This window comes from Rhinopithecus roxellana, chromosome 13, assembly GCF_007565055.1.
Source record: "Rhinopithecus roxellana isolate Shanxi Qingling chromosome 13, ASM756505v1, whole genome shotgun sequence".
NCBI lineage: Eukaryota > Metazoa > Chordata > Mammalia > Primates > Cercopithecidae > Rhinopithecus > Rhinopithecus roxellana.
Genome location: NC_044561.1, coordinates 69,658,843 through 69,686,026, shown reverse-complemented (window position 1 = coordinate 69,686,026; position 27,184 = coordinate 69,658,843). Strand labels below are relative to the sequence as shown.

At 51.2% G+C, this 27,184-nt stretch overlaps 1 protein-coding gene across 1 annotated transcript in view; it reads left to right on the top strand.

Moving 5' to 3' along the window:
• PRPF6 (pre-mRNA processing factor 6) overlaps nucleotides 1–27,184 on the top strand; it is a 61,027-nt gene that overhangs the window by 23,653 nt on the left and 10,190 nt on the right. Inside the window, exons 5-13 of the mRNA XM_030914894.1 lie at nucleotides 105–281; nucleotides 823–978; nucleotides 3,132–3,226; nucleotides 3,681–3,837; nucleotides 5,140–5,302; nucleotides 14,174–14,292; nucleotides 15,244–15,462; nucleotides 19,868–19,990; nucleotides 25,514–25,635. Coding sequence (XP_030770754.1) covers nucleotides 105–281; nucleotides 823–978; nucleotides 3,132–3,226; nucleotides 3,681–3,837; nucleotides 5,140–5,302; nucleotides 14,174–14,292; nucleotides 15,244–15,462; nucleotides 19,868–19,990; nucleotides 25,514–25,635 — 1,331 coding nt within the window. The remainder of the gene's footprint in view (nucleotides 1–104; nucleotides 282–822; nucleotides 979–3,131; nucleotides 3,227–3,680; nucleotides 3,838–5,139; nucleotides 5,303–14,173; nucleotides 14,293–15,243; nucleotides 15,463–19,867; nucleotides 19,991–25,513; nucleotides 25,636–27,184) is intronic.

The window sequence follows — 27,184 nt, the reverse complement described above, 5'->3', positions numbered from 1 at the left end:
AAAGCATGATGATCTGGAGGCTAGAGGTGAGGGAGAGCATGGTCCTACCTGGGCACATGAAATTCTGTCAGAGAATTAATGATTTGGGGGCTGGACATTTCCAGAGGAAGTTGGCGGAAGTCACGGAAGAAGAGTGGCTGAGCATCCCTGAGGTTGGCGATGCCAGAAACAAACGTCAGAGGAACCCACGCTATGAGAAGCTGACCCCAGTTCCTGACAGCTTCTTTGCCAAACATTTACAGACCGGAGAGAACCATACCTCAGTGGATCCCCGACAGACTGTGAGCATGCAAAAAAAGGGCGCGTGCGGCCCGTTTAGTCTTGTTAGATCAGTGGCAGGAGTGGTGGGTTGTGTTGGATTCGGTGCTTCTGCAGGTCATGGCTATGCTGTGGCCGAGTCTGTCCGCACAGCTGTGCGTATGTCAGGCCACTGGGGAAGTATTTCAGAGAATAAATTTCTTTGGCATGAAATGCAAACCATTGGCCGGGCGCGGTGGCTCCCGCTTGTAATCCCAGCACTTTGGGAGGCCGAGGCGGGCAGATCACGAGGTCAGGAGATCGAGACCATCCTGGCTAACACGGTGAAACCCCGTCTCTACTAAAATTACAAAAAAATTAGCCGGGCATGGTGGCGGGCGCCTGTAGTCCCAGCTACTCAGGAGGCTGAGGCAGGAGAATGGCGTGAACCCAGGAGGCGGAGCTTGCAGTGAGCTGAGATTGTGCCACTGCACTCCAGCCTGGGCGACAGAGCGAGACTCCGCCTCAAAAAAAATAAAATGCAAACTGTTGTTTTATTCTTCCCTTTCCTCTCTTCCCCTCCAGCAATTTGGAGGTCTTAACACACCCTATCCAGGTGGACTAAACACTCCATACCCAGGTGGAATGACACCAGGATTGATGACACCTGGCACTGGTGAGCTGGACATGAGGAAGATTGGCCAAGCCAGGAACACTCTGATGGACATGAGGCTGAGCCAGGTGAGTTTGTCACGCAGCATTTTCCTGTAGACAGGTTAGACATTTTCGTTTTGTTTTATTTTCTTCTTCTCCTTCTTCCTCTTTTTTTTTTTTTTTTTTGGCTTGATTTTTGCCTGAATAATTCTGCAGATTTTTAAAATTTTTTAAATTTTGAGACAGTCTTGCTCTGTCACCCAGAGGCTGGAGTGCAATGGCATGATCTTGGCTCGCTGCAACCTCCACCTCCCAGGTTCAAGCGATTCTCCTACCTCAGCCTCCTGAGTAGCTGGGATTACAGGTGCACTCTGCCATACCCGGCTAATTTTTGTATTTTTTGTAGAGACAGGGTTTCACCATGTTGGCCAGGTTGTTCTCAAACTCCTGACCTCAGGTGATCTGTCTGCCTCGGCCTCCCAGAATGCTGGTATTACAGGTGTGAGCCACTGCACCTGGGCTTTTTTAAAAATATAAAATAATGATTTTTTAAAAAATTTGTTTTCTTCCTGCCCCTCAGTACATTGTCTTGTGGCCCTGCATGGAACATGTACTTTGATCTGGAGATTGGGTGCTCTAGACACCAGTGAAGTACATATCTTTTTGATATGCACATCAGAAACCATGAAGGAGCATACGTACTACTTTTGGCCTGGCCAACATGGCGAAACCCTGTCTCTACTAAAAATACAGAAATTGGCCAAGTGTGGTGGTGGGCTCCTGTAATCCCAGCTACTCGGGAAGCTAAGACAGGAAAATCGCTTGAACCCGGATGTTGGAGGTTGCAGTGAGCTGAGATTGCACCAGTGCACTCCAGCCTGGGCAACAGAGTGAGACTGTCTCAAAAAAAAGGGGGTGCAATCACGACTCGCTACATATAGCCTCGACCTCCCTGGGCTAAGGCGATCCTTCCACCTAGCACTTTGAGAGACCGAGGCAGGAGGATTGCTTGAACTCAGGAGTTCAAGCCTGAGCAACATGGTGATGGTGAGACTATGTCTCTACAAAAACTAAAAGAAATAGCTGGGCCTGGTGGTGCGTGCCTGTAGTCCCAGCTGTTCGGAGGCTGAGGTGGGAGGACTGCTTGAGCCAGGGAGTTTGAGGCTGCAGTGGGCTATGATCACGCCACTGCACACCAACGTGGGTTACAGAGTAAGACTGTCTCAAAATAAATAAAACTGTCACAGTAATTTTTTTGTGGTAAAATATATGTAACACTGAATTTACTATTTTAATCTTTCTTAACTGTACATACCTTTATTGACATAATTATGTTCATGTTGTTATACAGCCTCATCACCATTCATCTCCAGAACTGTTTCATCTTCCCAGATTGAAACTCTGTACCCGTTAAACACTAAGTCCCCGTGCCCTTTCTCCCTGGCCCCTGGCATCCACCATTCTTTCTGTTTCTATAAATTTCACTGCTCTCTGGACCTCATATGATTGCAGTCTTACAGTATTTACCTTATTGTGACTGGCTTATTTCACTTAGCTCATGTCCTTAAGGTTCATCCTTGGTGCAGCGTGTGTCAGCATGTTTTTGTTTTTGTTTTTGAGACACAGTCTCACTGTGTCCCCAGGCTGGAGTTCAATGTCACGGTCTTGGCTCACTGTAACCTCCACCTCCCGGGTTCAAATGATTCTCCTGCCTCAGCTTCCTGAGTAGCTATAACTATAGGCGTGTGTCACCACGTCCGGCTAATTTTTGTATTTTTAGTAGAGATGGGGTTTCACCATCCTGGCCAGGCTGGTCTCAAACTCCTGACCTTGTGATCCACCCGCCTCGGCCTCCCAAAGTGCTGGGATTACAGGTGTGAGCCACCACACCTGGCCAAAAATTGTGTTGTTTTGTAGAGACAGAGTCTTTGGAGGCTGAGGCAGGGGGATTCCTTGAGCCCTGGAACTGGAGGCTATAGTGAGCTATGATTGCCACTGCACTCCTACTTGGGTGACAGAGTGAGACCCTGTCGCAAAAAAATAAATAAAAATATGGATCTTTTTCCATACAGAAGAAATTTGTTATTATCACAAGGTGTTGTCTGAGTGCAGTGCAGGTTGTTTTCTTTCTTCTCCTGACTACTCACTGAGGATTGTGGGAGGGGCTCCGGGGACCCTCCAAGGTCTTCGTTTTGCACCTGGTCACATCCAGCTGACTCTCAGCCTGGCCTGTCTCACAGGTGTCTGACTCCGTGAGTGGACAGACCGTCGTTGACCCCAAAGGCTACCTGACGGATTTAAATTCCATGATCCCGACACATGGAGGGGACATCAAGTGAGTGCTTTGCAGAATCGCTGGGCTGAGATGGAGACTCCAGTTGCCGAGGATATTGTGGATTTTATATGGGCAAGATGCAGTCAAATGTGATGTTCTAAGAAATATAAAGTGGAGTAGTTGATTTTTCCATTTGAAATGTGTCTGTACCCATTCACTGCACACACTAAACGTGTTACACATGATACCGCAAGTCCCTGCCTGTGCTGAGCAGGAAAGCAGCCAGCTGTGTCCCACATGCCCCATCTGGACCTTCGGTTCTCAGCGTTTGTCTGCAGGGAGGCTAAACAGGCTTGGAGGAGGGCACACTGAATTTTTGAGTTGTTTTGTGTAACTCAGGACGTCAGGACTGATAGTTCTTACATTGTGACTGGGAAGTGGGTGCCTTCGTTCTAGGTCTCGGGTGCACCCCTGACAGCATGGCCTGATGCTATGTGTACTCTCCCTCTTGTAGTGATATCAAGAAGGCACGACTACTCCTCAAGTCTGTTCGGGAGACGAACCCTCATCACCCGCCAGCCTGGATTGCGTCAGCCCGCCTGGAAGAAGTCACTGGGAAGCTACAAGTAGCTCGGAACCTTATCATGAAGGGGACAGAGATGTGCCCCAAGGTGAGGCGTGCTGTGAGGCATTTCCTGGGAGGCTGTGTGATTGTGGACCCCCTATGGGAGTAAACTCCTTAGAGCAAATCTCTCTCTTTTGGTATTGAAACTATAGACAGTGGGACAGGCGGGGGGAGGATGTGAAAAGTGGCCAAGGGTTTTTTTCCTGCTTGTTTTCACGTGGAGTGAAGGCTAATCCACCACTGTTTTTTGTTTTTGTTTTTGTTTTTTTTGAGACAGAGTCATGCTCTGTCACCCAGGCTAGAGTGCAGTGGCACGATCTTGGCTCACTGCAGGCTCCACCTCCCGGGTTCATGCCATTGTCCTGTCTCAGCCTCCAGAGTAGCTGGGACCACAGGCACCTGCCACCGCGCCTGAATCCACCACGGTTTGAGCTAAGCTTCATTATAAAGAGCTCAGTTAGTCAGCTCTTCACCCATCTAATGGCAGCTAAGTATGGTGGCTCACTCCTGTAATCTCAGCACTTTGGGAGGCTGAGGCGGGCGGATCACCTGAGGTCAGGAGTTCCAGACCAGCCTGGCCAACATGGCAAAACCCTGTCTCTACTAAAAATACAAAAGTTAGCCAGGCGTGGTGACAGGTGCCTGTAATCCCAGCTATTCGGGAGGTGGAGGTAGAGGTTGCAGTGAGCTGAGATCGCGCCACTGCACTCCAGCCTGGGGGACAGAGTGAGACATCGTCTCAAAAAACAACAACAAAAAAGAACTACCCAAGCAGATGCACGGTCTCCGCTTTGTCCGTGGAGTTACCCTGCAGGCAAATCGTGCTGTTTTCACGAAGTGGTGTTTTATGTGTTCTTTTTTTTTTTTAAGTCCCGCTCTGTTGCCCAGGCTAGAGTGCAATGGCATGATCTTGGCTCACTGCAGCCTCTGCCTCCCAGGTTAAAGCGATTCTCCTGCCTCAGCCTCCTGAGTACCTGGGATTGCAGGCACGTGCCACCACATCTGGCTAATTTTTGTATTTTCAGTAGAGACAGGGTTTTGCCTTGTTGGCCAGGCTGGTCTCGAACTCCTGACCTCATGATCCACCTGCCTTGGCCTCCCAAAGTGCTGGGATTACAGGCGTAAGCCACCGTACCCAGCCATTATGTGTTCTTCATTCAGACATATGGTAGCCATGTCCCCGAGTGTTATAGGGGGGTGACTCCTGGTGCAGGTGTGTTAGAGGCTGAGCTGATTGGCTTTTGTAAAATCTGGGGCCCAAGGATCTGCTCTAGAGATCCATGCCTGCTGCCCTGTTGTGGCTTCCAGCCTGTCCTGAGCCTTATTGATCTTATCTCTTGCCTCGCAGAGTGAAGATGTCTGGCTGGAAGCAGCCAGGTTGCAGCCTGGGGACACAGCCAAGGCCGTGGTAGCCCAAGCTGTCCGTCATCTCCCACAGTCTGTCAGGATTTACATCAGAGCAGCAGAGCTGGAAACAGACATTCGCGCAAAGAAGCGGGTTCTTCGGAAAGGTGAGCCTCCCTCAGAGGTGCCTTCCACCAGCAGGGGCTCCTGGAGTCTCTGGTCCCTCCCTCGGAGGTGCTGCTTTCTCCCTCCTTGGGGCCCCTCCTCTCAGCAGCTTTCCAGCTCCTGGCTCAGGCTTTTAGTGAGAGTGGATAAGGAACCAGGGACATTTTTCAGGCCTTTTCTCAGGTTGGGTAGCCTCTGCCCTTGGAGCCCCATAGGCGAGGGATACTGTGGTAGGCGAGGGATACTGTGGTGGGCGAGTTCCCATCCCGGGAGGGATGTTGGGGTTGAGCCCTCACTCCTGCCTTTTTCCAGTGTGTGATTTTGGATGCATTGGGCAGTCACTCTGTGGTCCAGGCTTCCCTCCTCTGCAGGGTGAGAACAATAGTAGCTCAAAGCCTGTGTCCTGGGGCTCTGGAGATGGTCTCTGTGAAGAGCTGAGCCGGCAGCTGGCACGTGCAGACCCTTTGTGGGTGTTACTCACTTTCTCTCCTGAGAAGGCACCGGAGCCCCACGTTGATTGAACTCCTCCCTGCTGCTGACAAGGCTGTGTCTCCTGCCCCCGAGGCAGCGTGTGCCGTCAGCTCAGGCCAGATGATGGCGGGCCGTGTCCCTGCCAGGGAACCTGATTCTATCCAGGGATTCCTGCCAGGATAGAGCTTTTGTGAGCAGTTTGTTGATTTTTTCTTTCTGTGGTTTCTCCTGTCACTGGAAGCGTGCAGTAGATGCTGCTGTTGAACTGGGCCCAGAACAAGTGCTGGTCGGGGGCTGTTCTGAAGCCAGTCTGTGCAGGTGGCTTCTTTTTTTTTTTGTTTTGTTTTTTGTGGTTGTGGTTGTTGTTTCTGAGATGGAGTCTTGCTCTGTCGCTCAGGCTGGAGTGCAGTGGCGTGATCTCAGCTCACTGCAAGCTCTGCCTCCTGGGTTCACGCCATTCTCCTGTCTCAGCCTCCCCAGTAGCTGGGACTACAGGCGCCCGTCACTACGCCCAGCTAATTTCTTTTTGTATTTTTAGTAGAGGTGGGGTTTCACCGAGTTAGCCAGGATGGTCTCCATCTCCTGACCTTGTGATCTGCCCGCCTCAGCCTCCCAAAGTGCTGGAATTACAGGCGTGAGCCACTGCGCCCAGCCTGTGCAGGTGGCTTCTATACAAATTTTTTTTTTGAGACAGAGTCTTGCTCTGTCGCCCAAGCGGAGTACAGGGGCGCAATCTTGGCTCACTGCAACCTCTGCCTCCTGGGTTCAAGTGATTCTCCTGCCTCAGCCTCCTGCGTAGCTGGGAATACGGGTGTGTGCCTCCACGCTCAGCCAATTTTTGTATTTTTATTTTTATTTATTTTATTTTATTTTATTTATTTATTTATTTATTTATTTATTTATTTATTTATTTTTTGAGACTGAGTCTCGCTCTGTCTCCCAGGCTGGACTGCAGTGGCCGGATCTCAGCTCACTGCAAGCTCCGCTTCCTGGGTTTACGCCATTCTCCTGCCTCAGCCTCCCAAGTAGCTGGGACTACAGGCTCCCGCCACCTCGCCCGGCTAGTTTTTTGTATTGTTAGTAGAGACGGGGTTTCACCATGTTAGCCAGGATGCTCTCGATCTCCTGACCTTGTGATCCGCCCGTCTCGGCCTCCCAAAGTGCTGGGCTTACAGGCTTGAGCCACCGCGCCCGGCCGAAATTTTTGTATTTTTAGTAGAGATGGGGTTTCCCCATGTTGGCTGGGCTGGTCTTGAACTCCTAACCACAGGCGATCCTCCCGCCTCGGCCTCCCAAAGTGCTGGGATTATAGGCGTGAGCCACTGTGCCCAGCCTTTTTTTTTTTTTTTTTTTTTTTGAGGCGGAGTCTCGCTCTGTCGCCCAAACTGGAGTGCAGTGACCAGATCTCAGCTCACTGCAAGCTCCGCCTCCCGGGTTTACGCCATTCTCCTGCCTCAGCCTCCCAAGTAGCTGGGACTATAGGCGCCCACCACCTCGCCTGGCTAGTTTTTGTATTTTTAGTAGAGACGGGGTTTCACCGTGTTAGCCAGGATGGTCTCGATCTCCTGACCTCGTGATCCGCCTGTCTCGGCCTCCCAAAGTGCTGGGATTACAAGCATGAGCCACCGCGCCCGGCCTACCCAGCCTTTTTTTTGAGATGAAGTCCCACTTTGTCACCCAGTCTGGAGTGCAATGGCACCATCTTGGCTCACTACAACCTCTGCCTCTCAGGTTCAAGCAGTCCTCTTGCCTCAGCCTTCTGAGTAGCTGGGACTACAGGCATGTGCCACCACGCCTGGTTAATTTTTGTATTTTAGTAGAGACAGGGTTTCTCTATGTTGGCCAGGCTGATCTTGAACACCTCACCTCAAGTGATCCACCCACCTCGGCCTCCCAAAGTGCTGGGATTACAGGCGTGAGCCACTGCGCCTGGCCCAATTTTTTTTTTTTTGAGACAGCATCTCGCTCTGTCACCCAGGCTGGAGTGCAGTGGCACGATCTTGGCTCACTGCAACTTCCACCTCCCAGGCTCAGGTGATCCTCCCAGCTTAGCCTCCCGAGTAGCTGAGAGTGTAGGTGCCACCCCCACACCTAGCTATTTTTAATGTTTGGTAGAGATGGGATCTTGCTGTCTTGTCCAAGTGTCTCAAACTGCTGGCCACAAGTGATCCTCCTGCCTTGATCTCCCAGAGAGCTGGGATTACAGGCAGGAGCCATCGCATCCAGCCTATTCTTCTTCAATTTATAGCCTAGGAAAAATCAGGTGTATTTTGTGGAATAAAGGGCAGTTGTCAGTGAGAGTTGTCCAGCTCTTGTTTTTTCAAACGTGTGTTTAAGTGAAATATCAGATAGTGAGGGATCATGTTAAGGCTTCTGCATTGATAGGGCCGTGCAGGTGAAGAGAGCCCCTTATCAAATGTAGTTTCATTCACTCACTGTCCACGTCTGTTGGAGGCCAGGTGAAGTCCGCTTGCCTGTGACCCACGTTCCCTTGGCCCTGTGCACTCACATGTGAACGTGCTTTCCTCTGTCAGGGTGGGTTTCTTGACTGCAGCCCAGCTGCTCAGTGAATACTCAGAGCCTCTTTTTTTTTTTTTTTTTTTTTGAAGTGGAGTCTCGCACTGTCTCCCAGGCTGGAGTGCAGTGGCCCGATCTCAGCTCACTGCAAGCTCCGCCTCCCGGGTTCATGCCATTCTCCTGCCTCAGCCTCCCGAGCAGCTGGGACTACAAGGCGCCCGCCACCAGGCCTGGCTAATCAGGCCCGGCTAGTTTTTTTGTATTTTTAGTAGAGACGGGGTTTCACTTTTTGTATTTTTAGTAGAGACGGGGTCTTGGTCTCCGGACCTTGTGATCCACCGCCACGGCCTCCCAAAGTGCTGGGATTACAGGCGTGAGCCACCGCTCCTGGCCAGAGGCAGCCTCTTATAATGAGGCCAGGAACAGAAAGTTAGCACCTGTCTTGCTTTATAGAAATCAGTTTATCTTTTTTCAGCTGGGAAGAAATAGTTCTTTGATGAAGAGCCCATGAAAGTCTGGGTAATTAATTTGTTTATTTAGAAAAGCTGTATTGAATTCTTCCTGCCACAGTTTGATGAATGATCATGAATGTCTTTGTGGCCACTCCCTGCTCACCACCAGATTGTCTGGGTTCACTTCCAGTGGTTTGGATCTGGAGACGGGAGTATGCTCTTGGAGGCAGGGGCCTATCGGGGAGTATTGAGGGACTGTGTTTCCACGGCCGTCCTCTCGGAGTGGCCTCCTGGCTCTGCTCTCTCAGGCAGAGAAGCTGTGCTAAGGTAGAATGAAGCCAGGATCTCTAGGATGGCCTTTGCTGCTGCCCTAATACTGGTCCTGGCCTGCCCTTTCCCAAGAATGTTTCTCAAAACTGGGTTCTTTTCCTGGGCTAAAGCCCAGCACTACTTCATTTGGTTGTCAGCGAATACTTAAACGTTGCTTGAAGGGTCTGGTTTTTGAAATTAAGATGACAGCTACCTCCAGCGGTGACTTAGGATGCCTGCCAGCCAGGGAGCCTGGCAGTGCATCGTCTCCATGAGCTCTGGGTCACTGTTGGGCTGAGCTGACACCTTAGTCCTTTGTTGGGAGAACAGGCGTTTCGGGTGCTGGTCTTGAGACCTGAGGAGGCTGAGTACCCTTAGGTATGGTGCTTGGCCCCTGAGCTTCCATGTCTTCCTCTGTAAAAGGGAAGAGGGCTTTCAGGATTGGGAGAGTGCAGCCTGTGAGCTTACTGGCCAGGGTAGGGTGTCCCATGTGCAGAGTCCCTTGGGGAGACCCGGCTGGCGGCTCCCCTACAATAACGCAGCTCACGTGCCATGTACTCCGCTAGTTAATGCAGATGTGTGGAAGTGGAGTCATTTTACACTGAGCCGTACGCTCTGGCCTGTGAAGCGTGGCATCCTTCAGCAGCCATCACCAGCGTGTCCTTCTGGGGGCACAGGAACGGCACAGTTCAGGTTGGGGGTCTTCCCTACGGTCACATGGCCCTCGGAGAGCATGTTGGCCTCTGCACAGTCACATCTTCACGGCTTTGTCTAGCATTCAGAATACTCTTTCTTGTTCTAGGCCAACTTCAGGGGTGTGTGCTTCCTTCACATACGTTGGCTGGCTGTGGTGCTTCCTCCCCTTCTGCTCATAAAGTCACACTCCTAGGGGGCCATTGTAACGTGGTGTGCTGTGTGGCTTCTGAAAGCACCTGGGGAAGGTGGCCTTGTTGGTTTTAGTGCCATGCCTGTGGGCTGCTGATGAGGTGCTGCTGGAGATATGTCAGCTCTCTCCCAAAACTTGAAGACACAGAGTCCTGGGAGTCGTAAGTTAATGACTCCATACATTGAGTCCCACACAAATATACTGTTCTTTTTTTTTTTTTTTTTTTGAGACGGAGTCTTGCTCTGTCGCCCAGGCTGGAGTGCAGTGGCCGGATCTCAGCTCACTGCAAGCTCCGCCTCCCAGGTTCACGCCATTCTCCTGCCTCAGCTTCCCGAGTAGCTGGGACTACAGGCGCCCGCCACTGCACCCGGCTAGTTTTTTGTATTTTTTAGTAGAGATGGGGTTTCACCGTGTTAGCCGGGATGGTCTCGATCTCCTGACCTCGTGATCCACCCGTCTCGGCCTCCCAAAGTGCTGGGATTACAGGCTTGAGCCACCGTGCCCGGCTGAATATACTGTTCTTTAGAGACACGAAGTTCATCTCCACCAGTGTACAAAGTAATAAGGGAAGTAGTTCATATTTAGACAAATAAAGCACTCATCTCCCAGGCAGGAGAGACGAGAGCACACAGGAAAAACAGCTGTGTCGTTCCGTGTCTTCTCTCTGTGCCTTGTCACCTGGCTGGAGGATAGGGCTTTCTTTATTTACTGCTGTGCCCTCTGCTATCACCCTACTCGGTCAGGGTTCTTGACCTGGATGAGTAACCCAAATCTTTTTGTTTTTAGACAGAGCCTCCTCCTATTGCCCAGGCTGGAGAGCTGTGTTGCAATCAGCTCACTGCAGCCTCAACCTCCTGGGCTCTCGTGATCCTCCTGCTTCCGGCTCTTGAGTAGCTGGGACCACAGGCACATACCACCATGCCCAGATAATTTTTATTTTGAGACAGGCTCTCACTCTGTTGCCTGGGCTGGAGTGCAGTGGCATGATCACAGGGTCACTGGAGCCTCAACCTCCCAGACTCAAACTGTCCTCCAGTCTCAGCCTCCTGAGTAGCTGGGACTTCAGGGACACACCACTATGCCTGGCTAAGTTTTTAATGTTTCGTAGAGACGAGGTCTCCCTGTATTGTCCAGGCTGGTTTTAAACTCCTGGGCTCAAGTGATCCTCCCACCTCAGTCTCCCAAAATGCTGGCACTGCAGATGTGGGCCACTGTGCCCAGCCAGGACCCAAATCTTTATCACCAAAGGGTCTGACTGGTTGGTAGTTTTGCTTTGTTGGTGACTGTAGTTCCCGTTAACTTTTACTGGTAGAAGCAGAAATACTAAACTGTACTCAGGACCGGTCTCTAGATAGTCTCCCCAGTGGGTGGCAGCAACTCAGTCTCGCTTTGGGAGTCAGGGTTAGCCTCTCCAGCCAGGGCTGGTACATGAGGAGGCCAGAGGGAGCTGTGACCTGCACCCTGGTTGGCCCTTACTCCCTTTGGACTAGCTCGCTCGCTCGCTCTCTTTTTTGTTTTTGAGACTGAGTCTCACTCTGTTGCCCAGGCTAGAGTGCAGTGGCACGATCTCGGCTCACGGCAACCTTCGCCTCCTGGGTTCAAGGAATTCTCCTGCCTCTGCCTCCCAAGTAGCTGGGATTATAGGTGCCTGCCACCACACTCGACTAATTTTTTGTATTTTTAGTAGAGACGGGGTTTGGTTTCACTGTGTTGGCCAGGCTGGTCTCAAACTCCTGACCTCATGATCCACCTGCCTCGGCCTCCCAAAGTGCTGGGATTACAAGTGTGAGTCACCACGCCTGGCCTTTGGACTAGCTCTCTCTTGACAGGAGGGTCCAAAGAGGCAGAAGACAGGACTTGTGGTCTCAGAGGCATTCAGACATCACTGCTTATTCCTAGACCTGTGTGTTCTGGCTGTGAGATCCAGCTGGGATTGGGGTCAGTTCTCAGCATTTGTGGCATCCTACTGGGCTGCCAGGCCATGGCTCTGAGTGATGGGCACATGGTAAGACCGTGTTCTGCCTGAATCAGTGAATTCATATAGCTTCGTCTTCTGGCCGTCTGTCAGTTGGTCAAGTGGACGTCCAGATAATAAGGCCAGGGGTGTCAGTCCAGTGTGCTGTGCAGAACCATGTGTAAACCACAGCAGACTTTTGCCTTCTCAGTCCCTTGATCCTAAGGAACTCCTCAGAGGCTGTAAGTGTGGGCTGAGGGAGGAAAGCAGTTGAGCAGCCACTAGTGGAGGGGCGTCTGCTCCGCGGCTTCGGCAGCTGTGCTGCACCTGCCTCCTTCCACCCCATCTCCCGGGTGCCATTTCTACCCTATGAGGCCACTGCTGCATCTGCCCAACCTTGTGGCTTGGTCTGTCAGTAACACCCGGAGCGGGCAGCAGGTTGCTCAGTCATTTCTGTGTCCCTTGGCTGAGTGTTCATTCCCTGCCAGGGCCTCACAGAAAGGCCAGCCTGGGGCTGTTTCTCAGCAGGAGAGCAGGTACCTACAGGACCGCGTAGCTTGCTCACTTGCCCCCTTCCCTCCCCTCCTCCTTTTCCCTCCTCCCCTCCCCTCCTTCTCCTCCCTCCTCCCCTCCACTCCCCTGCCCTGCCCTTTTCCTCCTTTTTTTTTGAGACCGGGTCTCCCTCTTTCGCCTAGGCTGGAGGTGGAGTTCAGTGGTACAGTTTTGGCTCACTGCAACCTCCACCTCCTGGGCTCAAGCAGTCCTCCCATCTCTGCCACCCAGCTAGCTGGGACCGCAAGTACATGCCACCACGCCCAGCTGTATTTTTGTAGAGACAGGGTTTTGCCATGTTGTCCAGGCTAGTCTCGAACTCCTGGGCTCAAGTGATCCTCCCACCTCAGCCTCCCAAAATGCTGGGATTACAGGTGTGAGCCACCACAGTCAGCTGCCTGGCCTAATTTCTTTTCTTCTTTTTCTTTTTCTTTTTTTTTTTGAGTTGGAGTCTCTCTCTGTCACCTAGGCTAGAGTGCAGTGGCACAGTCTCAGCTCACTGCAGTTCTCCTGGGTTCAAGCAATTCTCCTGCCTCAGCCTCCCCAATAGCTGGGATTACAGGTGCATGCCACCATACCTGGCTGATTTTTATATTTTTAGTAGAGACAGGGTTTCACTATGTTGATCAGGCTGGTCTTGAACTCCTGACCTCAGGTGATTTGCCCGCCTCGGCCTCCCAAAATGCTGGGAGTACAGGCATGAGCTACGGGCCGCACTCAGCCTGGCCTAATTTCTTAACGTCGTTAAATGTCTACAGCATTCATATTTTTCCAGCTGTCATGTCAATACCTGCCACAGACACATGCGCACGTAGCCACATGCACACACAGTTGGTTTGAGTCAGGGTCTAAGCCCAGTGTCAACACTGAGTTTGGTTGGTGTCTTTCTGGGTTTGTTGATGGAATTGGGTTTTTCCTTGAGATTCCTCACGTTGGGGTTTGCTTGCTACAGCCATGAGAGTGTTTCCTGTGGGTCTTGTTTCCTGTATCCTCTGTGTCCTGTATCCTCTTGTAAATTGGAAGGTAGATTTGGAGACTTGTAAGAGTAAGCTTTGTTTTTGTTTTTGGTTTTTTTTCCTTTCTTTTGAGACTGAGTCTCGCTCTGTCGCCCAGTGGAGTGCAGTGGTCGGATCTCAGCTCACTGCAAGCTCCGCCTCCCGGGTTTACGCCATTCTCCTGCCTCAGCCTCCCGAGTAGCTGGGACTACAGGTGCCCGCCACCTCGCCCGGCTAGTTTTTTGTATTTTTTAGTAGAGACGGGGTTTCACCGTGTTAGCCAGGATGGTCTCGATCTCCTGACCTCGTGATCCGCCCGTCTCGGCCTCCCAAAGTGCTGGGATTACAGGCGTGAGCCACCGCGCCCGGCCTGTTTTGCCTGTTTTCAAATGTCACATAAAGAGAGTCGTACAGTCTAAACTCTTTTGGGACTGGTTTCTTTTGTTGTTCAGCATGTTTTTGAGGTTCATTCCCATCGTTGCTGGTTTCCTGAGTCCTGTTGATGTGACCCCGGCAGTCTTTAGTCACTTCCTTGCTTTCTGCTACCACAAGATGCTCTGTTTGTCCTTGTTTGTGTCTGCCCCAGAACTGAAGGAAGCCACTTAAAGGGCAGGCGTGTGGTCCCTGATTGTCACCGGGGAAGTCCGTCTCACCCTGACCAGCAGCATGCTCACCACATGAGCCTCCTGCTTTTGTCTCCTTTTCTGTAATGTGATTTCTCATTGGACCTTTCCTAGCCCTCGAGCATGTTCCAAACTCGGTTCGCTTGTGGAAAGCAGCTGTTGAGCTGGAAGAGCCTGAAGATGCCAGAATCATGCTGAGCCGAGCTGTGGAGTGCTGCCCCACCAGTGTGGAGGTGAGTCTGGCGGACTCAGGGCCACCAGAGCCCAGAGCAGCCAAGGCCCGAGCCCAGGTTCTGTGTCTGGAAGTGATGATGTAAGTGGAGCATTGAGCTCACTCAGGCTGCGCTTTCTGGGAGCAGAAGGCCGTATGGAACCCCAGGATACCGTTCTGTACACAGCTGCTAGGCAGGGTGGTGAGTGGCTTCAGCTAGTTTTGCTGTTAATGGAAGTGTAGAGAGAATCTTAGCTCGTACCTGACCACTGCAGAAAGTTCTCTCAGGGGCCATTTCCTCTCATTCAGCCCAGAGTTTGTCATGGGAGCCGAAGGTGGGAGGGTGATAGAAAACATTGCCTTCTGCCAGACCCGCGTGACTGCTCTTTGCCTCCAAGCTAAGTGGGATTTCTTTGGTTTTAAGCATTCCAGTTCACAGCATTCTGTGCAGTGATTTTTAGTCTTGGTTTTATGATACCTAGTATGTCTTCAATTATCTTAAGGGGTATTGTGAAATTCTCCAAACAACATTAATCTTGTTTTATTTACATAAAAATGAATAAAGCCCATACACATCTTAGGGATGGAGTGCTGCAGAGCCAAGAGTCTGGGAACTCCAGGAGGCTGAACACCCTTCCGTGTGTTTAGCCGTGAGGGCAGTAGCCTCATCCTGCCCATCTGTGCCAGCCCCTGGTATCAGGTCTGGCGCTTTGTGTGCCTGGAGGCAGTGTTTGTGAACATTCAACTGAGAATCTTTTCATGCTCACCAGAGTCACTACATAAGTCAGAAGCATCAATGAGCAGTTGGTCAGGTGAGAAGTGCTGCTGTGAACGCTTCTCAGGCCATGTTTAAATGGTTCTCGAGAGCTAAGAAAGAGCGTTGTGGCCGTGCTAGAGGGTGGGTCGCTGTCTGGCCTGCAGCTGTCCCCTCAGCACAGTGTTCTCTCCTTTTTCTGGTGTCCTCTCCGCGTAGCTCTGGCTTGCTCTGGCAAGGCTGGAGACCTATGAAAATGCCCGCAAGGTCTTGAACAAGGCGCGAGAGAACATTCCTACAGATCGGCACATCTGGATCACAGCCGCCAAGCTGGAGGAAGCCAATGGGAACACACAGATGGTGGAGAAGATCATTGACCGAGCCATCACCTCGCTGCGGGCCAACGGTGTGGAGATCAACCGCGAGCAGTGGATCCAGGTGGGCCGCAGGCGGGTGTCGTGGGGTCGGCTTTAACGGTGTACGTGCCGCATGTGGGAGTCCCACGTAGGACTGGGGGCTGCTGAATGGTGCTGGGGAGTCCTGCGCCGAACCGGAAGCAGGCACAGGTGTGGCTGGGCCCTAGCGACCTGGGCAAGGCCACTGTCACTCTTAATGGATTCAGGCCTTGAGTTCGTCTTGGGGTGAATGCTTCGGAAGCCCTTTCAGTGTGTGCACACCTGACTGCATTTCTTTGCTAGTAGAAATGATACACCTAAGAGGGGAGGACAGGAAGTCTCATGGCTTCTTCCACTCTTCCCCTCTCCCCTACACCCTTTTTTTTTTGTTTGTTTTTTGAGATCGAGTCTTGCTCGTCGCCCAGGCTGGAGTGCAGTGGCACCACCTTGGCTCACTGCAAGCTCTGCCTCCCGGGTTCACACCATTTTCCTGCCTCAGCCTCCCGAGTAGCTGGGACTACAGGTGTCCGCCACCACGCCTGGCTAATTTTTTGTATTTTTAGTAGAGATGGGGTTTCACCGTGTTAGCCAGGATGGTCTTGATCTCCTGACCTCGTGATCTGCCCACCTTGGCCTCCCAAAGTGCTGGGATTACAGGCCTGAGCCACCGCGCCTGGCCAACACCCTTTTTTTTTTTTTTTTGAGAGGGAGTCTTGCTCTGTCACCCAGGCTAGAGTGCAGTGGCATGATCTTGGCTCACTGCAACCTCTACCTCCTGGGTTCAATTCTCCTACCTCAGCCACCTGAGTAGCTGGGATTATAGGCGACTGCCACCATGCCCAGCTAATTTTTGTATTTTTAGTAGAGACAAGGTTTCACCATGTTGGCCAGGTTTGTCTCAAACTCCTGACCTCAAGCAATCTGCCCACCTTGGTTTTCCCTGTCTTTTACCTGTGTCTCTAGACTTAAGGCTATAGAAAAGCCTCCAGAGGCCATCTCACTCAGGAAGTAAGACTTGGGTCATCTCACTCAGGAAGTAAGACTTGGGTTCCCTTTACTGCCTTGTTTTTAGGGGTCACCCTCTGAGTTATGCTTCTCTCCAGAAAAATAAATAATGAAATTCTTTCTGTTTTATTTTATGACAGTCCTTCCTTCCTCCCTCCCTCCCTTCCTCTTTTTTTGTTTTTCTTTTAGTTCTTTTTTTTATTTTTAGGAGACAGGGTCTTGCCGTGTTACTCAGGCCGGAGTGCAGTGGTGCATTTATGGCTCGCTGTAACCTTGATCTCCTGGGCTCAAGCGGTCTCCCGCCTTCACCTCTCAAGTGGCTGGAACTACAGGCGTGTGCCACCATGCTTGGCCAATTTTTTAATTTTTATTTTTTGTCTTGTTATGCTGCCCAGGCTGGTCTTAAACTCCTGGCCTTCAGGAATCCTACCACTTCAGCCTCCCAAAGTGTTGAGATTACGGGCATCAGCTGCCATGCCCAGCCTGTGACAGTTTATTAAGCTATGATTAGCGTTCTATAGAATCCACCCATTGAAAGTTTACAATTCAGTGGTTTTTAGTATATTCACAGAGCTGTCCCACTGTCACCACAATCTTAGAACGTTCTCATTACCCCAGAAAGAAGTCCTGTGTCCGTGCGCTGTTGCTCCCTGTTACTCACCTCTGTAGCCTTTTGTTTTGTTTTGTTTGTTTGTTTTCTGAGACAGGGTCTGTCTGTCTCCAGGCTGGAGTGTGTAGGACAATCAATCTTGGCTCTCTGCCACGTTTGCTTCCTGGGCTCAAGCAGTTCTGCCTCAGCCTCCTGAGTAGCTGGGACTGCAGGCGTGCGCCACCACACCTGGCTAATTTTTTTCTGTTTTTTGTACAGACGTGGTTTCACCGTGTTGTTCAGGCTGGTCTCAAACTCCTGAGTTCAGATGATCTACGTGCCTCGGCCTCCCAAAGTGCTGGGATTACGAGTGTGAGCCACTGTGCCTGTCTAACCTTGCTTTTTTACTTTCTCTGTCTATACATTTTTTTTCTGGACATATATACAGATGTTCAACTTATGGGCTTATATCCTGATAAACCCATTGTAACTTGAAAATATCGTAAGTCTAAAATGCGTTTGAGGCTGGGTGCTGTGGCTCACACCTATAATCTCAGCACATTGCAGGGCTGAGGCAGGCGGATCACTTGAGGTCAGGAGTTTGAGACCAGCCTGGCCAACATGGTGAAACCCTGTCTCTACTAAAAATACAAAAAAATTAGCCAGGCATGATGGCAGGCACCTGTAATCCCAGCTACTCAGGAGGCTGAGGCAGGAGAATCGCTTGAACTTGGCGGAGGCAGAGGTTGCAGTAAGCCGAGATCGTAACACTGTACTCCAGCCTGGGCGACAGAGTGAGACTGTCTCAAAAAATAAATAAAGTAAAATAAATAAAATAAATAAAATAAAAATGTGTGTGATACACCTAACCTGCTAAACTTTGTGGCTTAGCCTATCTACTGGGTTAAACATGCTCAGAACACCTACCTTAGCCTACAGTTGAGCAAAGTTATTGAACATAAAGTGTTGAATAACTCATATAATTTATTGAATGCTGCGATGAAAGTGAAAAACGGGGTGGTGGTTTGAGTCTAAGTATTGCTTCTGCTGAATGTGTGTGGCTTTTACATCGTCCCACACTGGGGCCACCTGTGAGTGGAATCACACGACGTGTGGTCTTTTGTGACTGGCCTCAACTTAGTGTGTTTTCAGGGTTCATCCATATTGTAGCATGGAGGTATTGAAATCCTTTGCCTCCTTTTAAATTGGATTGTGTCTTTATTATTGTCTATGTATTATTTTTGTCTGTTGTTTTATTATTGAGTTGTAAGAGATGTTTTTATATATTCTGGATATAGTCACTTATCGGATACACGATTTGCAAATACAGATGGTCCCTGACTTCCCATGGTTTGACCTTACCGTGGTTCAGAAGCAGTTTGCATTCACTAGAAGCTGTACATGGAGGAAGAGCCAGCACCTTTGCTGCAGGCCCTGAGGGTCTGGGTGCTGGGTCCTTGCCCCATGTGTTCTTCTCAGCACTGACCTTCTTGCCAGCGTCCCTGCCTCAGATCCTTGCTCTTGGCTCTGCTTTCTGTCTGGGATGGTTTTCTGGTGCCGGCGGGGCTCTGGGGGGTCTGGAGGCGTGTGGTTCCTGTCGCACTTCGCTCGCTTGTGTCGTGGTCCCCAGGTTGGCGTGTGCCACAGTGGTGCCTGTGCTCCTGCACCCTGTTGCTCTAGCTGGCTTATCGGTCTCTTGTTGGTAGACACATTGTCTTGCACACATGGGAATATATTGGTCACATGAATGCCTTGAAGTGGAACTGCTGGGTCCAATATGTGCCTGTTTTATTTTGATAGAGAATGAGAAATTGCCCTCCATAGAGACATGTGCTTCTTTGCAGTGTAAGATTCAGGTCCACCTTCACCAAGTGAGCCAGTCAGCAAATGTTTCAATGTTGGTCGTCTGATACATGCAAAATGGTACTTAGAAGAGTGTAATTAGCATCTTGAAAATAAGAATGGGGACTGGGTGTGGTGGCTTATGCATTTAATCCCAGCACTTTGGGAGGCTAACGCAGGAGGAATACTTGAGACCAGGAGTTTAAGACCAGCCTGGGCAACATAAGGAAACCCTGTATCTACAAAAAACAGTGTAACCGTGGGCATGGGGCATGGTGATGCCTGTCTCTGCTCCTCGGGAGGCTGAGGTGGGAGGATCCCTTTTGCCTGGGAGTCTGAAGCTGCAGTGAGCTATGATTGTATCACAGCACCTCAGCCTGAGTCACAGGGGGAGACCTTGACTCTCTCTCTCTCTCTTTTTTTTTCCAAGACGTAGTGTTGCTCCGTTGCCCAGGCTGGAGTGCAGTGGTGTGATCTTGGCTTACTGCAACCTCTGCCTCCCGGGTTCAAGTGATTCTCCTGCCTCAGCCTCCCGAGTAAGCTGGGATTATGGGTGCCCACCACCATGCCTGACTAATTTTTGTATTTTTCTTTTTAGTAGAGACAGGGTTTCACCAGGTTGGCCAGGCTGGTCTCGAACCCCTGATCTTGTAATCCACCCTCCTTGGCCTCCCAGAGTGCTGGGATTACAGGTGTGAGCCACCGCACCCGGCTGAGACCTTGTCTCTTAAAAAAAAATAATAAAAAGGTTTTACATTTCTTTTCACATGTTTAAAAGTTGTTTGTATTTTTATTTTCTAGTGAACAGTGTGCCTGTGTCCTTTGTGACGTTTCTCTGTTGTTTTCTCTGGTTGGTGTGTGATAGACTCACTTCCTCAGATCCCGGTAGGCACTGTCAGCGTCTCGTGCTGATGTCTGTCAGGTTTAGCCGTTCAGGAATGCCGTGCTTCCTGTTGGGCATCTGCAGCTCTGGTTTCCAAAATCAAAAATAACTTTTGTGTTCCTCCTTCAGGATGCCGAGGAATGTGACAGGGCTGGGAGTGTGGCCACCTGCCAGGCCGTCATGCGTGCCGTGATTGGGATTGGGATTGAGGAGGAAGATCGGAAGCACACCTGGATGGAGGATGCCGACAGTGTGAGTTGGCAACAGGAGCCTTTGTCCGCAATATGGAGTCTCTGCTTGTGGGAACAGCAGGCACTTTATAACTAGTAGGCGATTTTAAAACTTTTTTTCTTTTTTTCTGAGGCGGAGTCTTGCTCTGTCGCCCAGGCTGGAGTGCAGTGGCGCAACCTCGGCTAATTGCAACCTCCACCTCCCGGGTCCACGCCATTCTCCTGCCTCAGCCTCCCGAGTCGCTGGGACTACAGGCGCCCGCCACCTCGCCTGTCTAATTTTTTTGTGTTTTTAGTAGAGATGGGGTTTCACCGTATTAGCCAGGATGGTCTCGATCTCCTGACCTCGTGATCCACCCGCCTCGGCCTCCCAAGGTGCTGGGATTACAGGCATGAGCCACGGTGCCTGGCCCTTTAAAACTCTTTAAATGCACTTGTTTTGCACGTGGTTGCACTCATAAGGAATACAGCTTGCTTTCTGTTAACCTAAGGTTTTTTTTGTGTTTTTTTTTCTTTTTTGAGACGGAGTCTCACTCTGTTGCCCAGGCTGGAGTGCAATGGCGCGATCTCAGCTCACTGCAAGCTCCGCCTCCCGGGTTCACGCCATTCTGCCTCAGCGTCCCAAGGAGCTGGGACTACAGGCGCCCGCCACCACGCCCGGCTAATTTTTTGTATTTTTAGTAGAGATGGAGTTTCACCATGTTGGCCAGGATGGTCTCGATCTCCTGACCTCTTGATCCACTCACCTCGGCCTCCCAAAGTGCTGGGATTACAGGCGTGAGCCACCGCGCCCGGCTGCACATTTGCTTTCTTATTCTGTTCACTTACCTCTTTCTTTTTTTCTAGAACTGTTTGACAGTGAATGAGTTGCAGATGTTATGCCCTTTGCCTTTAAACACTTTGGTGTGTATTTCTTTAAAAAAGGACATTCTCTTACACAACCATAGCTCAGTTATCAAAATCAGGAAATTAATGTTGGGACAGTGCTGTCAGGTAACTTCAGACCTTACTCAAATCTCACCCACAGGCTGGGCGTCGGGGCTGACACCTGTAATCCCAGCACTTTGGGAGGCCGAGATGGGCAGATCACTTGAGCTCAGGAGTTTGAAACCAGCCTGGTCAACATGGCAGAACACCATCTTTACAGAAACAAAAGCCAGGCATGGTGGTGCATGCCTGTAGTCCCAGCTTCTCCGGAGGCTGAGGTGGGAGGATCACTTGAGCTCAGGAGTTCGAGGCCACAGTGAGCTGTGATTACGCCACAACACCTCAGCCTGGGCGACAACAAGACCCTATCTCAGAAGAAGAAGAAGTCTCACCCGCTGTCTCTGCATCCTTTTAGCAGAAGAAAAACCCACTGTGTTCTGTGAGGAACACAAGGTCATCCTCTGGCTAGTCTGGAAGAGAGCCTCAGCCTTTGTTTTTCACGAGTCTGAATTTTTTGAGGACCACAGGCCAGTGATGCTGTAGACTCCTCTTTGATCTGGTTCTCTGTGGGGTCCCCTCTGGGTTGGGTTGGGTCCTCTTGGTGCATCATACAGAGAGGTGTGCACCTGTTCAACTCCGACCCTCTGGTGCAGGCAGTGGCTGCAGGTGTTTCCACTGTATGGTTGCTGTTTCTTTGTTATTATTAATAAGTATTTTGAGGATCCATTAATGATGCTTCTTGGCCTGAATCGGTTATTTCTGTGGGGTTTGCTAAATGGTAATTTTTTAAAAAATCTTTTTTATATTATTTTTTTTTTTTTGTAGAAACAGTGTCTCACTATGTTGTCCAGGCCGGTTTTGAACTCCTGGCCTCAAGTGATCCCACCTCAGTCTCCCAAAGTGTGTAGGATTACGGGTATGTCACTGTGCCTAGCCACACCCGCATAATGATTTTGTGAACAGTTTCTCCTACATTTTATTAGTTGGAATTCTGCAGTCATGAAGAGCTTCACTTTCTCCTTCATCCGTGTGTGTTCGCTTCCTTCCGTCTGGATTGGCCAGTGGCTCCTCCTTTGGTCCTTGGGATCAGACCCCACTGCTGGCATTGTCTGTGTGATACACACACGGTTCTTTTGCACCCTGTGTGGCACGACCCAGGGCTTGTGTGCTGGCTGGGCCGTCCTCCTGCCCCATGTGTGCTAAAATACACACATCAGTCCTTAGGTGAGTTAAGACGCAGGGCAGCGGTAACGGTTTTTGTTTTCGTCGTCGTTTTTGTTTTTTTTAAGATGGAGTATCACTCTGTCGCCCAGGCTGGAGTCCAATGGCACGATTTTGGCTCACTGCAACCTTCGCCTCCCGGTTCAAGGGTTCAAGCAATTCTCTTGCTTCAGCCTCCTGAGTAGCTGGGACTACAGGTGTCTGCCACCACAGCCGGCTAATTTTTGTATTTTTTATAGAGACGAGGTTTCGCCATGTTGGCCAGGCTGGTCTGGAACTCCTGACCTTAGACCATCCACTTGCCTCAGCCTCCCAAAGTGCTGGGATTACAGGTGTGAGCCACTGCTCCTAGCCTGATTTTCTCTTCTCATTTTGTCGTCTCTTTCACATACACTGGAGTAAGCACAGTTGTTTTTCAAAGTGCTTGTTGTGCTGGAGTAAGGCGGACGGTGTTTCTGTGCCCAGAAGTGAGCTATAGTGCTGCCTCCATCCTGGACACCAGGGCCCTGGGCACAGCATCACTTGACCCTGTGGGTGTTCAGGCCACTCTCGGGTTGCTTGTGAAGGTCAGAGGAGGCAATGGAGAGTCTGAAATGCTTTGTCACCAACCCTCAGGACTTGGATCAGAAATCAGAGAGGGGCATAGACCAGAGTGCTCTATCCAGGGCCTGACCCTCACTGGCACCCTCCCTGACCCCCTCAGATGCTCCTGGTCAGGACACAGTGCCTGAGGCAGGGCCCTTGCTGTTTTCTGTGCTGGTTGAGTCAGACTGAAGCCATATGACCTGGGAGGCAGCAGGTCTGAGTGAAGAAATCTCAGTGACGTCCCACTCCTTTTCTTTCTCCTTGCCCATTTTCATGCTGGGCGTCCTTCGCACTGGGAGGCTCCCGGTTGTCCCTCCCTCTAGAAAGCAGCTGTTCCTCTGGGTAGTGTTCTTGGGTGCCCCGTGTGGGACCTGGACAGCTGTGAGCTGCCCGTCCAGATCTTCCCCACTGTCGTGTTCACAGTTGCAAAACTTTCTTCCTGACCCGCTTTCTGGGGGCCTCTCACTCATCTTCAGCAACAAACTCGTTCTTGGTACAAGAATCCTTTCCGCAGCTGGGCACGGTGGCTCATGCCTGGAATCCCAGCACTTTTGGGAGGCTGAGGTGGGTGGATCACTTGAGATTAGGAGTTCCAGACCATCCTGGCCAACATGGTGAAACCCCATCTCTACTAAAAATAGAGAAATTTGCTGGGTGTGGTGGCGGTGCCTGTAATCCCAACTACTCGGGAGGCTGAGGCAGGAGAATCACTTGAACCCGGGAGGTGGAGGTTTCAGGGAGCCGAGATCACGCCACTGCACTCCAGCCTGGGTGATAAAGCGAGACTGTCTTAAAAAAGAGAAATCCTTTTAGCATCTGCAGGGCGCAGAGGATGGTGACTTGTCCCTGTGTGAGGCTGAGTAGGAACAGGTGTCTGCACCCGGCCCAGTGAGTCTCCAGGTGTCATGATCGCCGGTCAGACGAACCCCCAGATGCTTTAGCACTGCACATGGCGACTGGCTCTTTTGTTATCTTTTGTTGTTGATGCCAAGGGATAAAGTCATTCTTGAGAATAGGGGAAAAAAAGGCCTGAAGAAAATAGAATTGTGTTTACTGTAGTTCTGTTGGAGTGGATAGGTTTTTCTCTTTGTATTCACTTGTCTTTTACAGGTTTCTAATGAATGTAACTTTTTATCATGGTAAATACATACTACACCTAATTTTTTTTTTTTTTTTTTTTTTTGAGACAAGGCCTTGCTCTGTCACCCAGGCTGCAGTGCAATGACACAATCTTGGCACCCTGCAACCTCCGCCTCCCGGGTTCAAGCAGTTTTCATGCCTCAGCCTTCCAAGCAGCTGGGATTACAGGCACACGCCACCATGCCCAGCTAATTTTTGTATTTTTAGTAGAGACAGGGTTTCACCATGTTGGTCAGGCTGATCTCGAACTCCTGACATCAGGTGATCCACCTGGCTTGGCCTCCCAGGGTGCTGGGATTACAGGCGTGAGCCACTGCACCTGGCCACTACACCTGATTTAAAAAAAAAACCAATATGTTCGATCTGCAGTTACAACACATGTGTGTGCATGTGTGTGCGTGCACACATACATATGCCTGGGCCACAGCCCCGTGCGTGTGTGTGCGTGCACGCATGCATATGCCTGGGCCACAGCCCCGTGCATGTGTGTGCGTCTGTGTGTGTGCACACGTGCATATGCCTCGGCCACAGCCCCGTGCATGTGTGTGCGTCTGTGTGTGTGCACACGTACATATGCCTCGGCCACAGCCCCGTGCGTGTGTGTGGGTGCACATGTACATATGCCTGGGCCACAGCCCCGTGCGTGTGTGTGCGTGCACAGGTACCTATGCCTCGGCCACAGCCCCGTGCGTGTGTGTGGGTGCACATGTACATATGCCTGGGCCACAGCCCCGTGCGTGTGTGTGCGTGCACAGGTACCTATGCCTCGGCCACAGCCCCGTGCGTGTGTGTGGGTGCACATGTACATATGCCTGGGCCACAGCCCCGTGAGTGTGTGTGCGTGCACAGGTACCTATGCCTCGGCCACAGCCTCGTGCGTGTGTGTGGGTGCACATGTACATATGCCTGGGCCACAGCCCCGTGCGTGTGTGTGCGTGCACAGGTACCTATGCCTCGGCCACAGCCCCGTGCGTGTGTGTGCGTGTGTGTGCACACCTCCATCACCTGCAGCTAGTTACTCATGCACCTCTCGCTGGCCAAGAAACCAGCAGGCAAACCCATGTGCTCCTTTTTCAGTGTTCTTGTCTTCGTCCTCAGGTTTGTCTTTTTCACATACACTGGAGTAAGCACAGCTGGTTTTCAAAGTGCTTGTAATGCCAGAGTAAGAACTACAGTGTTTTCTGTGCCCAGAAGTGTGGTTTCCCAGTCCTGGATTGTGGTTCTACTGTTTTTCTGGTGGGGGGACAGAGTGTCACTCTTGCCTAGGCTGGAGTGCAGTGGTGTGATCTCGGCTCACTGCAACCTTTGCCTTCCGGGTTCAAGCGAATCTCCTGCCTCAGGCTGCCTAATAGCTGGGATTACAAGTGCATACCACCACGTCCAGCTAATTTTTGTATTTTTAGTAGAGATGGGGTTTCACCATGTAGGTCAGACTGGTCTCGAACTCCCGACTTCAGATGATCTGCCCACCTCGGCCTCCAGAAGTGCTGGGATTACAGGCATGAGCCACCGCACCTGGCCTGGATTGTGGTTCTAATTAGATAAAACACTGTGGTGCACCTTCTAGCAGATGTCACCATTGAGAATCGTATGAGGCTGGGGAGGGCATCATGCCACTTGCTCTGCGGCCAGCGCTGGGCTTCCCATTCTCATGTTTGTCTCTCTGCTCTAGTGTGTAGCCCACAATGCCCTGGAGTGTGCACGAGCCATCTACGCCTACGCCCTGCAGGTGTTTCCCAGCAAGAAGAGTGTGTGGCTGCGTGCTGCATACTTCGAGAAGAACCATGGCACTCGGTATGTGGTGGGACCCGCCTGCCCCAGGGTGCTAATGAAACCTCCAGTTCCATTTGTGTAGCCCTGAATTTAAACCTCTCATCTCTGCTCATCCAGTCTTGTGCCCATTTGAGGTCTGGCCCTCTGGTCGTGATCAAGGATTTTATGGCACTTGGGACTTTGCAACTGGATCCATCTTTTTTTTTTTTTTTTTTTGAGACAGAGTCTCAGCTTTGTCGCCCAGGCTGGAATGCAGTGGCGCGATCTCGGCTCACTGCAGGCTCCGCCTCCCGGGTTCATGCCATTCTCCTGCCTCAGCCTCCCTAGTAGCTGGGACTGCAGGCGCCCGCCACCACGCCTGGCTAATTTTTTTTGTATTTTTTAGTAGAGATGGGGTTTCACCCTGTTAGCCAGGATGGTCTCGATCTCATGACCTCGTGATCCACCCGCCTTAGCCTCCCAAAGTGCTGGAATTACAGGCGTGAGCCACCGTGCCTGGCTGGATCCATCTTTATAGTCCCTTCTGGGACAGGATTGTTACTGTTTTCTAGTTGAGAAACCAAGGAACTCAGGGGGCCCATCCTGCGAAGCGTGTGTGCTTGCACACGTACATATGCCTGGGCCTGTAGCCTGAGGAGTGGCCTGGGTGTGGACTTGAGGCTGGAGCCTGCATGGCCCATGGCTGAGCACTGGCTGCAGCGGTGGGTGGGGCAGCATCTGTGCTCAGGCAGGCATGTTTTCCATTTAAGCGGAGCTGGCTTTGGGTTTTGACTGGTTTTTGTGCTCAGAGGAGGTCCTTGACAATTTTCTTTAACTGTACTCTTTAATTGAAAACATCTTTCAGGTCTGCTTTATTGGCTGTAAATGCTGATTATATTTGGCGTTGCAGTTTATTGTTTTAAATGGGTAGCTCTCAAGGGCACTGGGCTCGTGTCCCCACACACCCTCTGTCCGTCCTCTCCCAGGTCCTCAGGTGATGCTCCCTGTGTCAGGTGAGGACAGGCCCTGCTGGTTCCACTGGGTCTGCAGCTGAGAGTGTTGAGCCATTGTCTTCCCGTCTCTGGTGTGATTTAGTCTCAGCCTCTTCAGGGTGTCTTTCCACATGTCCCCCTGAAGCCCCGGCCCCTCCCCATGTCCACCAGCTGCTCTGGTGTTTTGCGGATGACCTCCTTTGGTGTGTTTTGAAATGGCTCTCATGGTGTCCCTCTGTAGAAGGTCACCTGGGGCAGTCTGAGTGAAGAACAGGGCGGGGCCAGGTGTAGACTGAGGTCTCTCGGCCCGTGACCTGAATATGAACTCCTGCCTTTGACCCCTGGGCACAGCGGGCAGTGCCCTCCTGCTGCCCTGCCTTCTCCTCAGTGCACGCTCACAGGGATGAGCTCACAGGGATGAGGCGAGGCCGTAGTGCTGGGGAGCTGGTCCTCCGGAGAGCACAGTTGCTTTGCCATGGCCCTTGCCCCACACAGTGTGATCATGTGCTCACTTTGTCTTGCTGTTGCACTCACTGAGGCCCAAAGGGGTCATTGGTGCAAGATGATGTGACTGAGGGTGGTGGGCCACAGGAGAGTCC